The sequence below is a fragment of the Panthera onca genome, chromosome B3, assembly GCF_046562875.1.
Source record: "Panthera onca isolate mPanOnc1 chromosome B3, mPanOnc1 haplotype 2, whole genome shotgun sequence".
NCBI lineage: Eukaryota > Metazoa > Chordata > Mammalia > Carnivora > Felidae > Panthera > Panthera onca.
Genome location: NC_138344.1, coordinates 7,014,428 through 7,031,343, shown reverse-complemented (window position 1 = coordinate 7,031,343; position 16,916 = coordinate 7,014,428). Strand labels below are relative to the sequence as shown.

General features: G+C 44.8%; 1 protein-coding gene across 8 annotated transcripts in view; it reads right to left on the bottom strand.

Moving 5' to 3' along the window:
* The window catches only part of DET1 (DET1 partner of COP1 E3 ubiquitin ligase), a 58,070-nt gene extending 41,647 nt beyond the window's left edge, over positions 1 to 16,423 (bottom strand). For 6 of the 8 annotated variants that reach the window (XR_013556436.2, XM_078448999.2, XM_078449000.2 and 3 more), the window contains exons 1-3: positions 16,309 to 16,405; positions 9,344 to 10,436; positions 6,105 to 6,292 (exon numbers count right to left, since the gene is read on the bottom strand). Coding sequence is in view for 6 of the 8 variants with exons in the window: in XM_078448999.2 (XP_078305125.1) it covers positions 6,105 to 6,292; positions 9,344 to 10,429 (1,274 nt within the window). In the remaining 2 variants the exon portion in view is untranslated. Of the gene's footprint in view, positions 1 to 6,104; positions 6,293 to 9,343; positions 10,437 to 16,308 lie in introns of all 8 variants that reach the window. The other 2 variants (XR_013556435.2, XM_078448996.1) reach the window with 1 other exon arrangement.
* Between the last annotated feature and the right edge of the window lie 493 nt (positions 16,424 to 16,916).

Genomic DNA, 16,916 nt, shown 5'->3' with positions numbered 1-16,916 from the left:
TCCCCGGTCCAGCCAGCCCTCCCACTCCCTCTGATGCCTATTTCGTACCTCCACCAGGCCCACCCTCACCGAACGGCATCTCCTGCTTTGTTCCGACAAACAGAAGCAAGGAGAAGAGAACTTTGTGAGGCCCCCATCGGCGATCTGCACTATACTACTGTCTGTGCTGCGGTGTGAGACCAATCTCCCCACTTGGGCACTAGGTCCCATCGCCTCTCATATGCGACATCAATTCCTCCCCACCTTTTCCTAAACCGTGAGCTCCCCCCCAGCTACACAGTCTCATCTGCACACAAACACGCCATTTCCCCCCCTCTCAGTCACAAAATAATAAAAGCACCACCACTCACCCTCTCCAGTGCAGGCACCATCTTCCAGCCCTCCCTGACAACAAAACTCTCAGAACACTTCTTACGGTACTGTCTCCAAGCCTTCTCTTCCCACTCTTCCTTAAACCCACCCCAGAGAGGCTTTCCCCACCATCCCACTGAAGCCACTCTCATGGAGTTCACTGATGACCTCCATGCTGCTAACTCCAGTAGATGATTTATCTCTCAGGAGAGACAGACCTGCCCTGGCAGAAGCATCTGACACTTCTTCCTGAGAAACTACCAGACCTCTCCACTTACAGAACCTCCAACCTTCTCCCCTGAACCTCACCCACAGCTTCACCATCACAGTTTGAGAGTAACTCTCTTTTGCAAGACAAAAACGTTAACAATCGTCTTTGACTTTGCTCTTTCCACGGCCCAAACCCCATCCTCCACTAACCTTCAGGGTTCTATTTTCAAAATACGTTGAGCACACAATTACAGCTGACCCATGAACATCACAGGGTCAGGAATACCAACCTCTCCCACAGTCAGAACTCTGCATGCAACTTTTGACTCCTCAAAAACTTAATAGCCTACCGCAGACTGGAAGCCTTACCAGCAGGAAACAAACAGGAGATTAACACATATTTTGTATGTTACACGTGTTATAAACTGTATTCTTACAATAAAATAAGCTAGAGAAAAGAAAATGTTATTAAGAAAATAAATCATGAGGAAAATACATTTACAGTTCTGTATTTACTGTGAACAGTCCACATGTAAGTGGACCCATGCAGTTCAAACCCAAGTTGTTCAAGGGTTAACTGTTCCCACGCTGATCCAAGCCAATGTTATTCAATCAACAGATAATTACCAACAGCCTAGTATACGCCAGGCATGCTTCTAGGTGCGTAAATATATAAATATATATTCCCTGTGGCAGGAAACATATTTAGCGAATCCTTGCACCAGTCTCCTAACTGGTGTCCCTGCTTCTACCCCACCCTCCTACAGTCCATTGCCAACACAGCAGCCAGAGTGACCCTGGTAAAATAACAAGTGAGAATGTGTCACTCCTTTGCTCAAATGCTACACAATCTCATCTACAGTTATTACAGCCAAAGCCTCAGAACAGCCTCAGGTGTCTGGCCCCACCTCTGACCACGTCTCCAACTACTGGGCTTCTTCTCACCCCAGCCCAGCCACTCTGGCCTCCCCGGTGTTCCTCAAATGCATGAGACCCACCTCAGGACCTTCAGAACTATACTACCTTTTTTGGGGATAATGTGCCCCCCCAGTATCCACATGGCCTGCTCCCTGACCTCCTTCAAAAGCTCTGCTCAGCTATCACCCTCGTGAGGCCCACAATGACAAGTCTACTGGAACAGAGCTAACAATCTCTTCTTGATCCACTCAAACCCACCAGACCTCCTAACAATTACAATCTTGCCCTGGACACTTGCCTCTTGGAACCCTCCACCCTCCTGCCTCCAGCTGGCCCACCTGGTGTTCTGCCACCGCAGAACTTCCCTTTTACCATCATCTTCAGAGTGCTCCTTGCTTCTCTCTGGTTTCAGACTATTTCCTGTACCATACTTTTGTGTTTTATGTGGAAAACACATCTTCCAAAAGCTTCCTTAGAAAAGGTACATGAGAAGTAATTTTTCAAGAACTTACATGTCTGAAAAAAAATCTTTGTTCCACCCTACTGGATAGAAAATTCTAGACTCGGTATCATTTTTTTCCACAGACTTCTGAAGGCATGATTTTAATGGCTTCAAGCTTTCGGTGTTATTATTGATAAACGCAATACCATTCTAACTTATTTTTTAACATGTGAAATGTATGTTCTTTCTGAAAGTTTTTACAATTTTCTCTTTGGCCTCAATGTTCCAAATTTTCATGATGGTATGCCTCCATACAGGTCTTTTTTCCATTGGGTACTTGGTGGAGCTGATGATACACTAATAAAGACTTAAGAAGTATTTATCTGGGGAAAGAAGCCATGATTTGCAGCGCTTGCCAATTTCTGTGCTGTAAATCCTACTGCTGTGGTCAGTTTCAAGGTACCAACGTGACATCACTGAATGTGGCATTGTCGAAAGATGAGCAGCAGCAGATTTTCAGTACAGAGTGTGTGTATATATATATATATATATAGAGAGAGAGAGAGAGAGAGAGAGAGAGAGAAGGAGAGAGAGAGAATATACAGTATTTTCACCACACAGAGGAGATAGACACAAATACACTCAAGACCATAAATAATAGTAAAATAGTGAGGAAATAACTAATTTTTAATAATCACCACGTTTAGCAATAGCTTGCAAAAAATTCCTGCCATGTTTAACAACTGGCCCTCGTGAGCCAGTACAAGCCAGCCCCAGCACATCACTGAAAGGTCCTGCCAACCTGGGAGTTGGGAAACTGTCTTCACTACTGGGAAACTGTCTTACACTATTTCCTCTCTTCATTTTCTCCACCCACCCTCTGCAAATAACCAGATGTTGGGCCTCCTGGGCAAATTCTGTAATTCCTTTTCATCATTTCTCTCCCATTTTCCTACTTTTATCTGTTTATTCTCCTCTCTCAACTATACCTAACAAAGTTTAAATTTCTGTTTTAGGAATGTTTCCTTTTTTATAGCTTTAATGATTTCAGTGATTGCAATACTGCTCCTTTATTCTTTACTGTTTTATTTTGGTCTAAAGATTTTCCTTAAGTGACTCATGATCCTCAGTGTTCCCCTCCTTTTTTTCTTTTTTTTTTTTTTTTAATGTTTTTTTATTTATTGAGAGAAAGAGAGACAGAACATAAATGAGAGAGGGGCACAGCAAGAGAAGGAGACGGAGAATCCAAAGCAGACTCCAGGCTCTGAGCTGTCAGCACAGAGCCCAACATGGGGCTCAAACTCACGAACTGTGAGATCATGACCTGAGCCGAAGTCCAGTGCTTAACCTACTAAGCCACCCAGGCGCCCCACCTCCTGTTTTTCTTGAACATTTGCTCTAACCTATAATGGATCCACTTTCACTTATTTTTTACCAAAAGATTACTGGAGACTGTAAAATTGAGCATTTAGAGTCATGTGTTCACAAGAAATGAAAAATAATTCCAATTTATATACACATTGTACTTTCAATGCAGCAAAGCATGATAAGATGGCTAACAAAATATATTAGGATCTATTAGGAATATATATTAGGATCTATTAGGATACAATTCATATAAAATGTTATATTAGGATACAAATACGAATTTGAAGACAAGAAGAAACAATGTGAAATTTCAAACAGTATGGGAATAACTTGCTCTCTACTTTTTATATCAAATCCTAACACCAAATTACTATTGCAACTAGGTTTCCCTGGCTATGTTCAAAAGTGTTACGTTATACACCATAAACGTATACAATGTTATATGCTAATTGTATCTCAATGAAGATGGGGGAAAAAAGCTTATAATATTTTTAAAAACGAATATTTAATATACACTGAAAATTGCATCTTCTGCAATTATTCAAATTTAATAGCAAAAAAATGTTAAGATCAACTTAAAAATTAATATGTAAGGACATCTACAGTTGTTCAAAATCTTTTGGTGGTATGATCCAACATTTTGAGAATCACAAAGCTAGAATACCACCTTTCTCTTCAAACTTTATTTCTCCCGGGACTTCTTAAAATTTCACTTAATTCCAGATGCATTCTGAAATAATTAAAAAAAAAACAAACAAAACATAGCTTCCTCTAATTACTGGGTGACTTCATTCACTCAACAAATACCTAATGAGCTTCTCCCACATGAAAGACACTGGCCTAGGTGCTATGGATATGGCAGTGAATGAAACAGACAAAAATCCCTGCCCTCATGGGAGTTTACCTTCTTTCTAGTGACTTCTTTTGATGTTTTCACTCAGCCAGCTGTACCCAGCTTTGTAATTAGTTGATAATGATCTGCCTAATTTTAAAGTTAATTTTAAAAGAAGGAAATTTGTTCCAAAAAGAAAAAAGCACAATCTGAGCCACATTCTGTCTCCAAATATCCTTCCATAACTGAACAGAAATGCTTAGAAGGCAGAAAATTTGTGTGAACCAGAGAAAAAGGAAAAGGCAAGTTAGCTGTCTGAAAACCAATACCCATTTCTAGTTGATTACTATCTTTTTATATAAAGATGATGCCACTGCATTAATGTACCTACTCTGCTCCTTTTTCCTAGTGGCAGTAATGCTTATTCTGATTCTTCTGTTCACTCCAGTGTGATCTATCTTGAAACCTAAAGCAGATCTTTTCCCTAACTGGCTAAGGTTGGGGGAGCAATTTAAAGTGGCATCCAATGAGGCACTGACTAGAGTAGGATTCAGCTTGGGCCCTTGGCCCAGAGTAACCATTCATTTCACAATAATGTTGTACTCAGATAATTATACCGGAAGCTCTGGTTCAGAGAAAACCCTGTCTGATGATGGGGGGGGGGGGGGTATTAATTTAGGGTGACCTAGGTGTTTGTAAATGTCAGTATCTGAAGGTCTCTTCTTTGGGTTGGTCAGTTTCCCTAGTGAAAAATCTCTAATCTCCTGCATAAGGAGTATAAGCCTGTCTGTCATATCTTACCTTTCAGTTTGTTGGCTTTCATTCAATTCTTGTTTTTAGCATGACAATCTCATCCCTACTCTCAGCTATGCCTCATGAACATGAAACCAGGGCCTACATGGTTCAGTTTCTCAGGAGACTGAACCTCCAGCCTTCTGCGGAGGTGGAGAAGACACAGTCAGTTGGCTAAGTAGGCTTAGAGAAAGGGGCTAAAGGGCCTGATTGCTCCTTTTTTTTTTTTTTTTTTAATTTTTTTTTAAGTTTACTTATTTATTTTGAGGGAGAGAGAGCACACACAAGCAGGTGAGGGGCAGAGAAACAAGGAAAGAGAATCCCAAGCAGGCTCCACACTGTCAGCACAGAGCCCAACGTGGGGCTCAATCTCATGCACCGTGAGATCATGACCTGAGCCTAAACCAAGAGTAGGACGCTTACCCGACTGAGCCACCAGGAGCCCTCTGATTGCTCCTTGTAAGAACTTCACCCAATCCTCTGAGTTTAAGCCCACATTACAGGTATCTTCAGAGGTACCCAGGGCCTCCAATTCTCTGACCCTTTCCAGAGTTCTCTGGTGCAAGGCAACTTGTTTCTTGATGGCTAAGCTCTGCAGTCTTGTTTCTGTTCTCTGAAGTGTGTCAAGTCAGTTACCACTCATCAGTTAGCTTCTCAGCTCCCAACACTGATTCCTATCCCGTCGCCAATCATCTCCTGCCTCTAATGTCTCTCCTTTCCCATTCTCTTTGTTTTTGTTAAAGTTACACCTTTTACTTCTTTTTGTCACTTTAATAGGATTTGGGGATGAAGCAGAGATAAATGCATGTGTTCAACACATCGTATCCTGTTTAACCATAAGTTTTAAAATTATTTCCTTAAGTCGTATCACTCCACAAATACTTAAATGCAATACATATAATAAACGTATTCATGAGAACACAGCAATAAATAGTAAAGACACAGTCTCTATCTTTCCGTAGCTCACATACAGTCTGGGAGGAATCACGGACAGTGTACTAGTAATTCCACAGGTGCTGGGAGACAGAAAGGAAAAGGTCAGGGTGACCCAAGGGTTTACCACAGGCAGACCTAACCAAACCAAGGTGGGCGGAGAGAATACAGGAAGAGTTTTTTGGAGGAAGCAACTACTGGCCTAACACCAGTGAATTGTCTAGAGAGATTAAGCCTGTTAAGCCTGAAAGAGCTTACCGGCGCTGGATCTGCCTTGCAAAATTGTTGCTAGAAGCTGAGCAGGGAAATTGGACTTCACTGTGCAGGGTGGCGTTACGGAAGAGGTCACAGAAGTTCTCAAAGAGCTCTAAAAGCTCATCGGATGTATTCTCAAACACAGCAATCACCTCTGTTGTCACCATATTGTACACCACAAAGAAAGATGCCTGCAGAGGAACAGAGAGAGCTTTGAGACAGCGGGTATGAGGCCATGCCTTGGAAACTTCTCACTTGGCTGAAAATTCAAACTACCCAAGGAAAACAAGCGAACCCTTCCACTCCTGCACTAGCACAACAACGTGGTTGCATGTGGTTCTGGGAAAGGAGGAGGCCTCGGTGGACTTGATCAGTCCAGGGCCATCAGTCATGGCCAGTGTCGCGGGATTTACCACTGGATCTACTGCTAGAATTACTGAGCTGGCCCGCGTATGTGTGTAGAAAGGTTTTCAATCTTTCATTTAAGACTGCAAATTCAACATTTTTCCTTCCTAGTAATTATTCCTGACTTGCTCTCCAACCCACCCTGAAATAAAAAGCACTTTTTTAAAATGCCAGATTTAATTCTCCCTCCTGCTGAGAAAGTAATTGGTAGCCTGTAGCTGCCTGTTGGCAAATTATTTTCTCTTGTATACGTACAGTTGAAAGTTCAATTCAGGGGCATTTATTTTCCCTCTTAAGATTTCTAACATGCAGAGAGACACCTTAAGTACACTGTGTCCTAAAACTGCCCAGGCAAGTTGTCACCAAGCAGGGAACTGCCACTGAACAAATGGAAAATCAGAGTCGCGTTTTCCGTTTCTTCCTTCACAAATGTTCTTTCAGCCAAGAGCATTTGTAAGACACATTTGAGATCTGTAGCAATTAAGATCAGAGGGGACATCTGAAAAGCATTCAAATGCCACAGGTGGCAGGGTTACTGCTTTCTCTGAATGGGCCTCTGGAGGACAGGCCCTCTTCCTTTAAACAACCAGTGCTCTCTGCTCTGCCTAACAAGGAAGCTCCAGGAATCCCTGGGTTTTGTCACAATGAATGTGGCAGTGTGAATCAATCTGCAGGCTTCCAACAGGACTCTAGAAGTTTTCAGAACATTAGGATTAGTACTCCCCCTCCTATGACTGACTTTAAGTCTCCATCACCAATTCCTGGAGCCACGTGGCCCACCTGTTTTACTAGTCATTAGTCCTTCCAGAGCTTTCATTACATGACTTTTTCCGTCACCTGGAAATTAAATACGGCTGTAAATTAAAGAGGTTGGAGAGTAACCTGAGAATAATACCCATAATATTAGCAAGGCTTTGTGTGTACATGTGCCTTTTACTCATTAACTTTATTGAAACCTATCAAATTAAACTGGGGAAGGAGGTGGGAGGACAACTAGGGCAAATTGGGTTTAAAGTTACAACCTCTGTCAGCAAAACACCGAGCTCCAGTACTGATTCTAGCTACAATTTCTTACAGCTACCGGAAATAAGTAGGTCATGTTTTTTAGCAAAGGGAAGAAGGATAATCTCAAATGCAGCTACCACAGATGACTTAGTCCTTCCAAAAGAAAAAGGTAATTATAGCTCAAACCTAAATAAAAGATTGAGTCATGTCCTTTCTATATACATGGACAACATTTGGATCATTTCAGGACTTCACCAGGATCCATCACAATTATATGAATATAAAATTACAGGGGCGCCTGGGTGGCGCAGTCGGTTAAGCGTCCGACTTCAGCCAGGTCACGATCTCGCGGTCCGTGAGTTCGAGCCCCGCGTCAGGCTCTGGGCTGATGGCTCGGAGCCTGGAGCCTGTTTCCGATTCTGTGTCTCCCTCTCTCTCTGCCCCTCCCCCGTTCATGCTCTGTCTCGCTCTGTCCCAAAAATAAATAAAAAACGTTGAAAAAAAAAAAAATTTTTTTAAAAATTAAAAAAAAAAAAAATTACACAAACCTTTACTAGGCTTGCCTCCAGGGCAGACTGGGAAATACAAGACAGAAGGGTACAGAAGTCAAGGGCTTCACTACCAACCCCCGATGACACATAAGATACACTAGATGCTCCTTCGTGATGGCTCAACGGGTGACTTCATCATTAATAGGGAAGAAGAAGAATCCAGAAAAAGTAACATCCAACCGTTATTACTCACCGCTCCCCCTCCCCGCCACCTTGAAGAATACACAGGCTATGATTCAGAAGAAAAATACTGGAAAACATTTTACCACGGATGCCTGGTAAGGTCTCAGGAAACAATGCCCTATACAGTCTCTCCTATGATAGAAGCAACTGCAAGTCAGTGGGAGATACCAGACTCAGCCCCCTTTGTGGTTTACTGGTTTGCTCTCTATTCTCAATTCCCAAACTCCTATCTAAGGAGAGATTCTGGAAATAGAACAGAGGGGCAAAGGTATAGAAAGGTAGGTATTTTACTTGATCAACACTAAAGTGGAGAGCCTCTCAAAGAGAAATGCCCAAAATACCCTGAATTTCAACATGGCGTTTCAACCCAAGAGTCTGACAGGTTTCTGTGCCCTTAACACCATTTTATTCCCATCTGAGAAATAGCTATCTCCCCTAAAGAGATCTTTTATCCAAAGTGAAAAACCCTAATACTTGAAGTCCTGATGATTCACTTGGGGGATAAGACACTCTGGCTTCCTTTTAATCTTTTCACTGCCCTACAATCTATGCATGGGCAAGGTCAGAGTAAAGTCATAAAACTAACTGCCAGATGAGCTTACCTATTAGTTACCTTCTAAAGGCTTTATGAAGAAGTATATTGACATTAACCATCTGGGCAGAAAAGAGAGGCTAAATTTTTAGAAAATGTTTCTGGTATGGTGGCTCATTCTCATTCCTAGAACTAAAGCAGTCAGACCATTAATCACAGCCTCACAAAATCAAGGCAGGATTATCCACAGGCAGTCCAAACTTCAACCCTGTAGCATTTGGGCTTCTATCTCAGGGGTACTGAAAATGCTCTGCAGAAGAATCAGGGTAATAATGACAGAGTTGACTATCCACATGCCAATGGCTTGAGATATAGCTTCCGTTTGTCCAAATGAATACACGTGGCCAGAGAAAAGTGGAGTTGTTTTGAGTTTGAGGCCTAGGAAAACAAAAACTCAAGACTACATGAAATGCCAATGTCGGAGAGGCTGGCTATAGGCAAAGACAGAAATGTTCCCATCTTCCCAAGGGGATGGGAGGAGCAAAGAGCAGGAGAGCACCGCATACCTGTGATGGATCCGTGACCCGCAGGGTGACCACGTCCTCACTAGTGTACTTGATAAACAGGTGGTTTTCGTCCAGAAGCTGCATCTTCCACATGCGCAGCTGGCGCAGCTGGTCAAAGTACTGGAAGAAGCGCCTCTTGGCCATCGCACTCCCGTCCTGCTCCGCCCGGCGCCACAAGTACACCAGCAGCCGGTGTTTGAGGGAGTTGATGAAGGGATCTCGGAAAGGACTGGCCATGCCCGTCTGGCTGTCCCGCTGCACCTCAGGGAAGACAGCTGACACGGTGAGGAGGTCATCCTCGTAGCAGAAGCGGCCGATGGTCCTCACGTCGATGAAAGTGCCTTCAGGGGTCACCTGGAAGACGTGGATGGTCTGCTGCTGCACTGACAAGATGGCCAGGATGTTTTTGTACAGGTACAGCCCCTGGTTGTGCGACAGGACCACTTTATCACACTTGAAGGTGCGCGTATCACACAGGCGGCCGGTGTGAAGGTCAATGATGTGGAGGGAATAGTCCTCCAGAGGGGACCGGGGGTTGGGGGTCACGGACTCACTGTTGCGGTACACCTCGTAAAAAGGAGGATGCGGCTCATCCGGGAGGTAGGCAGCTGAGCCCACGATGACACAGCGACAGTCGTCAGTGAAGAGGCTGCACTCCCGGTTCAGGTGCTCACCGTTGGCGGCCACGTTGGTGATGTGCAGCAGGACGAAGAAGCGTTCAAAGAGCCGGCCGCGGATGCTGACCGACCGCTGGTCATTGCCGTTGGACAGGATCTCCCCCTCATAGCCCTGCAGTAGGTCCTCGGCTGCCTGGCAGCCCTGGTACTCATAGATCTCGAGGGACGTCTGGTCTGAAGAGAAAGCAATAAAGTAGCGTCCATCAGGTGAGAATTTACGCAAGAAACAAGGAGGCTTTTCAACATTGACGACCGTGAAGTTGGGGAAGACATTCTGGTGGAATACTCGGACCTGATGCCAGTGGGTGCCTGCCTTGCCCGAGCTGATCCGTCGGCGTTCCAGGCGGTGAATGACATTTTGGTTCTGGATCCTTCGAGGTTTGATGGTGGAAACATGATGATCCATCATCACATCTCTGCACGGAAAAGTGAAGAAGTCACGAAAACAAAACAAAATTGGCCGAAATACAAATATAGAAAGGTATAGAAAGGTATAGAAAGTACAGAAGTATAGAAAGTCAAAGCTTTTCCTCCTTATGCCCTGGACCCAGGAACTCCCAAGATGACAGTGATCAGCACTTCTCCTTCTCAGATTAGAGTCAGAAAGTGGTCCCAACATTTCTGAGTCTAAAAACAGGTTTGAGGGAAGGACCTGATTCACTAGGAACACCTGCAAAGCACGCTTAGATGTTGGGAATATTCAAGAGAATAAACCTAGAACTACATCAGAGTTGTTCAGTGTTAACAGCCACATTCAGTGCACATTCATTAAAGAAATCTATTTACTGGGCTGTTAAGATGTCCATACTACCCAAAGCGATGTATAAAACACAATGCATCCCTATCAAAATCCCAATGGCGTTTTTTGCAAAAATAGAAAAATTCATCCTAAAATGCACAAGTGATCTCAAGGCACCCCAAACAGCCAAAACAATTTTGTGAAAGAACAAAGTTGGAAGACTCAGACTTCCTGATTTCAAAACATATTACAAGGCCAAAGTAATTTTTTTTTTAAGTGTGGTACCAGCATAAAGACAGACAAATACACCAATGGAATACAATAGAGAATCCGAAAGCAAACCCTCACAGATGTAAACTCAAGATTCAGAAGTTCCCAAGCGTGATAAACACAAAGAAATCTATGCCCAGACCCATCACAGTCAAACTTAAAAACGGAAACACAAAGTAGAAATCTTGCAAGCAACCAGATAAATGATATATTGTCTGGAGGGGAACAAGGCAATCATCTGTGGATTCCTTGGGAAACTGTGGAAGCCGGAAGGAAGCATAAAGTTTCTGAAGCGCTGAGCTGCCTCTGTGTCACCATTCAAATCTCAGCTAAAAGAGCAACTTCTCGGATTCTCCCTACCTTCCCATCCACACCAACTGTCATTTCACCCTATTTTGTTTTCTTCAGCCCTTCTCACTTTTTAAATTATCTTGTTTACCTTTTTAGTATCTGTCACCACACACAAGACCCCAGGTACCCTGCCCAATTCCTTGCTGAATCCCCACCACCACCTGGGGCAGAACGGGAGGCATAGCAAGTGCTCTCAAGTAGGTTAAATGAATGCATGGAACAACATTCAAAATGGGCCCTGCAGGGTAAAGAATTCACAAGGCAAAGTAAAAGAGGAGCGTTCACTTGGATGAAATACACTTGGAAGGAGAGAGGCGTGATACATTTGGGAAGAGAGATTCCAAGTGATTAGAGCCCAGGAAGCACAGAGTGAGTAATAAAAGAGAAGCTTAGAAAAGCAGACTGGAGGCAGACTAGAAAACACTTCACACGTCACGCCAGGCCACACCAATGCCACACCAGCTATTGTGGGTTTTAACCAGGAGTGACTGACCTAATCTATATTTTAGAAATAAAAACATATACACAGTGTGGTATTTATTTATACCCTGCCTCCTTCTAAAAGGGATCTGAAATGCTGTACATAAGCATAGATACTATCTGGTCCAGTGAACGATGTGCGTATCTCTATGACTGAGCAAACTAAATTTCTCAAACTGTTAGTCACAACTCATTGATGAGGCTTTGAAATAAATTTAGTGGATATACCAGACATTTTAAAAAGTGGAACAAAAACAGAAAACACCGAACTGTACCACATACAATAAGGGTAAGTACGATTTCATGAAACTTTTGTTTCAATTATACATATGAGTTACACGCACTGGGTGAGGATATAAAATATATTCCCTACTGATCTAGATTACAGCAAGAGAGCGCATAATGCCCTCAGGCCAAATCTAGTCTGCCTGCCTGTTTTTAAGTAAAATTTTATTGGGACACAGCCATACCCATTTATTTACAGGTTACCTATGGCTGCTTTTGTCCTACAGAGGCATAGATGATTAGTTGAGACCAAAGACCACTGGGCCCACAAGACTGAATTACTTACTATCTGACCCCTTGCAGAAAAAGTCTGCCAACCACTGATCTTGGGCACTGGTTCCTCACTGGAGCAACCGGAGCATCTGGAGACAATGGTTGGTTGTCCTAACTTGGGAAGGAGGGGTGTTATGAGTGTCCACCAAACAGAAGCCAGGGATGCTGCCAAGTAAACAGGCCGGCCCCCCACACTTGGACCAAGAGGTCAATAGTGCTAAGGATGAGAAACCCTGATCTACAGAAATATCTGCACGTAAATAACAAGAATGTCTGCAGCAGGACTGTTAGAAATAGCACAAACTGACGACACTCCAAATGCCCAGCAACAGAAGACTAGATAAATTCTTCCAGGCATATTCATGCAGTGGAATCTCATGAAGCAATAAATTAATGCTTAGCTAATTAATGTTAGCTACACATAACAACCTAAAGGAATCTCAGAACACAATGATGAATGAAAACAGCAAGCAGCAGAGTATTTTGTGTGTTTCTCTCCACATAAGCTTCAAACAATTTCTAGTTTAAAAGCCACCAATAGGGGTGCCTGGGTGGCTCAGTCGGTTAAGCGTCCGACTTCAGCTCAGGTCACGATCTCGCGGTCCGTGGGTTCGAGCCCCGTGTCGGGCTCTGGGCTGATGGCTCAGAGCCTGGAGCCTGCTTCCGATTCTGTGTCTCCCTCTCTCTCTGCCCTCCCCCATTCATGCTCTCTCTCTGTCTCAAAAATAAAATAAACATTAAAAAAAAATTTAAAGATGGGTATTGAGGAGGGCACCTTTTGGGATGAGCACTGGGTGTTGTATGGAAACCAATTTGACAATACACTTCATATATTGAAAAAAAATAAAAATAAAATCTATTTTGTCTGATATAAAAAAAATTTTTAAATAAATAAATAAATAAAAGCCATCAATAGATATGGAACACAAATATCAAAAGCAAAGGTATTATAAAATTAGAACAGTGGTTACCTGAGAAAAGTAAGAAACTGGATACGGGTTGGGACACACTGGCAACTCCAAGGTTACATTTTTTTCCTAAATCAGCACTCACTGTACTGTCATTCTTTAAAGATTACATATATTCAAAGTATTACCTGTACTCAGAATTTTTAATCAGAAAATAATTGTGAAGAGAAAACTAAGGTAGGACAATAAGACGAAGCCAGACGTACGCAGAAAGGCACACCACACGGACCTGCAGCACTGCCAACCGTCTCATTTGGCCCTGATTTTCTCAGCAGCCAGAGCAAAAAGGAAAACACAATCAGTTACAGAATGCACACGGCCAATAAGATACAAACTTAATAACAGATGCTTGGAAGAAGCCGGTGGGAGTTTAAAAGCAATCTCATAAGTTTTCTCAAAGACCCTTGGCATGATCAAGTGAGCAAAATCCTCCACAGCTGACCACACAGCTACTCCTTGTAACAGTGACGTTATTGATGTGGCTATTCTGATTCAGCCTTAAAAACACAGTATTAAGGTTGAAGCATTTTAAAATACCAAACAGCATACAAAACTGCCTCACTCAATCCCTGCCGAGGGCAATCCTGCCAACCTAAGACTGGGTTGGACTCAGAGGGAGACCAGACCGGGATGAGAAAGGCAGACGAGGCCCAGGAACAGGTGGAATAGGGACCAGACACCATCTAACAGACGAACTGCTGAGTCGGATAAAGTGCATACTAGAGTTGCTCAGCTAAGAAAGAGCCACTGATCATATTAAGCAAAACAGATGCTTAATTCTAAGAAAATTGGGATACACTTTGCATAGTCCCATCTGAAATTCTCCGATTTGTCTTTTATATATATACATATATTTTTTTTTTTGAGAGACAGAACGAGTGGGGTACAGGCAGAGAGAGAGGGGGACAGAGGATCCGAAGCAGGCTCCATGCTGACAGCAGACAGCCCGATGTGGGGCATAAACCACGAGATCATGACCTCAGCCCAAGTCAGATGCTTGACTGAGCGACCCAGGCGCCCCTCTCTGATTTGTCTTTTTAAGAGAAAGACACCAGTAACTGGGGTGATGGGTGTGAAGGGGTGGGGTGAGTGGAGCTGACGACCTGTTGGCTTCAGCTCCAAATCGTACAGGAAATCGTCACTGAATTTCCTTCCCTCAGCGTGCGTGCTCTCTCTCTCTCCCTCTCTGTACGTACACACACACACACACACACACAATTTTATATCACACAATTGTGATTTTGAGAGACATGGAGTCTTTCAAGGCTTTTTCAATTTGTTCTCTCGCTGTTCTGATTATAAAAGTACACGCTCATAAAAATTCAAACACTATAGAAAAAGTATGTAATGAAAGTCCCCTCAAGTCAGGGTGAGACTTAGGAAAAAAGAGAGGAACTTACGAGTGTCCTAAAATCTGGCCCTCTCCCAGCTCCCTCAGGCCAGTGAATGGCCTAGCAACTCTCCAGCTAGCAGGAACCAGAAACCTGACAGTCTTCCTTGATCCCTCTTTTCCTCAGCCCCCTGATCAGTCACCAAACTCTGGAGAGTCTACCCTCTAAACAGTCCTCTCTAATCTTCCACTTACTCCTATCACAAGCTGCCGGCACCCTTCTCCGAACTTTTACACTTTCACGTCTGCGTTACTGCACCAGCTTCCTACCTAAATCCACTCCTTTCAACAGCCAGAGTGACCTTTCCAAAATGCTTTGGTGACCGCGTCCTTTCCCCTGTGGACTAATACAGGTCAGTATCTCCCCACTGCCCTTAAAGAGAAGAATCAAGCCCTCAACATGCCAACCAGATGCTCAAAGGTCTCAGCTCTGCCTCTCCGGCCTCATCTTTTCCCGTTAATTCTAACCATTTATTTTCTTCAAGAGGGAACCTACCTCCTGTCTCGGAAGCTTGGCACCTGCTGTTAACCAAATCTAAAAAAGCTCTCCTCCTCCCTTTGCTGCGTTAACTCCCAATTCAGCCATCAGCCTCATAATCACTTCCTCAGAGGAGTCTTCCTTCGACTCCCCATTAGCTAAAATACTAACTTACTGGCCACACCTCTCCTTCACGGCACTAACCATGCTTGCAACTCTGTCCCTGCATTTTACTCCTATCTGTGGCACTAGGTGGTGGGTGTTCTGCACGCCCATCACACTACGTGACACCTCTCAAGCTTCATCTCCTGCACGTTGGACCGGCCTCACCCCAAGCTCTTTGCCAACTCAGGTATCCACAGGTGCTGTTCCCTCTGCCTAGAACGTCTTTCCCCAGGCCCTTGCCATAACTTCTCAAGTTGCAGCCTAACTGCCATCTCCTCCAGGAAGTCTTCCCTGACCATTCTCTCCAACACAGGGCTCCCCGTTTATTTTTTGTCTTCTCCACAGTAACGGCCACGACTTGAATACGCACTTGTACTTGCAGGGTTGTGCGTTTAATAATTTAGTCCCCCCACTAAACGGGACCCCCCGGACAGGAAGCAACCACGTCCACACCGGTCACCGAAGTTTTCTCAGAGCCTAGCGATGGGGCTGGCCCCTCGTGTGCGTTCGGCACGTTTTTTATGGAACGAGAAGAAAGCCTGGCTGGATAGGGCCACTAGCTCGTCGAGTGGCACTAGACCTGTCCTTTTCCTCTGCTGCGTCTCGGCTTCCCCACGGGGGCCGGTGCACCCCCCCCCCCAATTCCTCGTGACAGCTCCCAAAAACGGTAAGGGGATACCGAGGGGCGGGCACACACACCCAAGGGGGCGCCCCCGGAAAGAGAAGCCCGGGGCGGGGCCTCAATGGGAAGAGACGGCTCAGGGAGGGCGGGGGCCGCGGAGCCTCGGCGTCTGGCAGGGAGGGGGCCGCCCCGCGGCGGGAAGCCGGGGAGGCCTCGGGAAGGGCCTGACGGGCTTGGGGGCTGGGCCAAGAAAGGAGAGGTCCTCACCTGTACGCTCCGGGTTCAAAGGGCCGGGGAGACGGACCCCCCGGCCTGCTCGGCACGCGCCTCCCCCAGCCCCGCCCCCGCCATGCCTCCGGCTCCGGCGGCTGAGAGTCCCCGCTTCCGCTTGCCGCCGGAAGTGCGGCTCAGCAAGAAGTGGGGAGAGCGCGGCGTCGTCGTCAGCCGGCACCAAGAGAAGATACAGCGCACCCTGGTGCCTGGAGGGGGGATCGAAATCACAGGGGCCCAGTGGCTGTGAAGGAAAAAATTAACAGGGAGCACTAACCTGGTCACGTTGGTGAGCTCTTACGGTGAGGTCTCCGCACCTGCAGGACACGTTTGCAAAAACATGGGTAAAATTAATGTTTCAGAGGCACCTGGGTGACTCAGTCGGTTAGACGTCCTACTCTTGATTTCGGCTTGGGTCACGATCCCAGGGTTCATGAGTTCGAGCCCTGCATCGGGCTTGGAGCCTGCTTGGGATTCTCTCTCTCTCCCTCTCCCTCTCTCTGCCCCTTCCCTGCTTATTCTCTCTCTCTCTCTCTCTCTCTCTCTCTCTCTCTCTCTCTCTCTCTCTCAAAAATAAATAAACATTTAAAAATTCCAAAAAAATA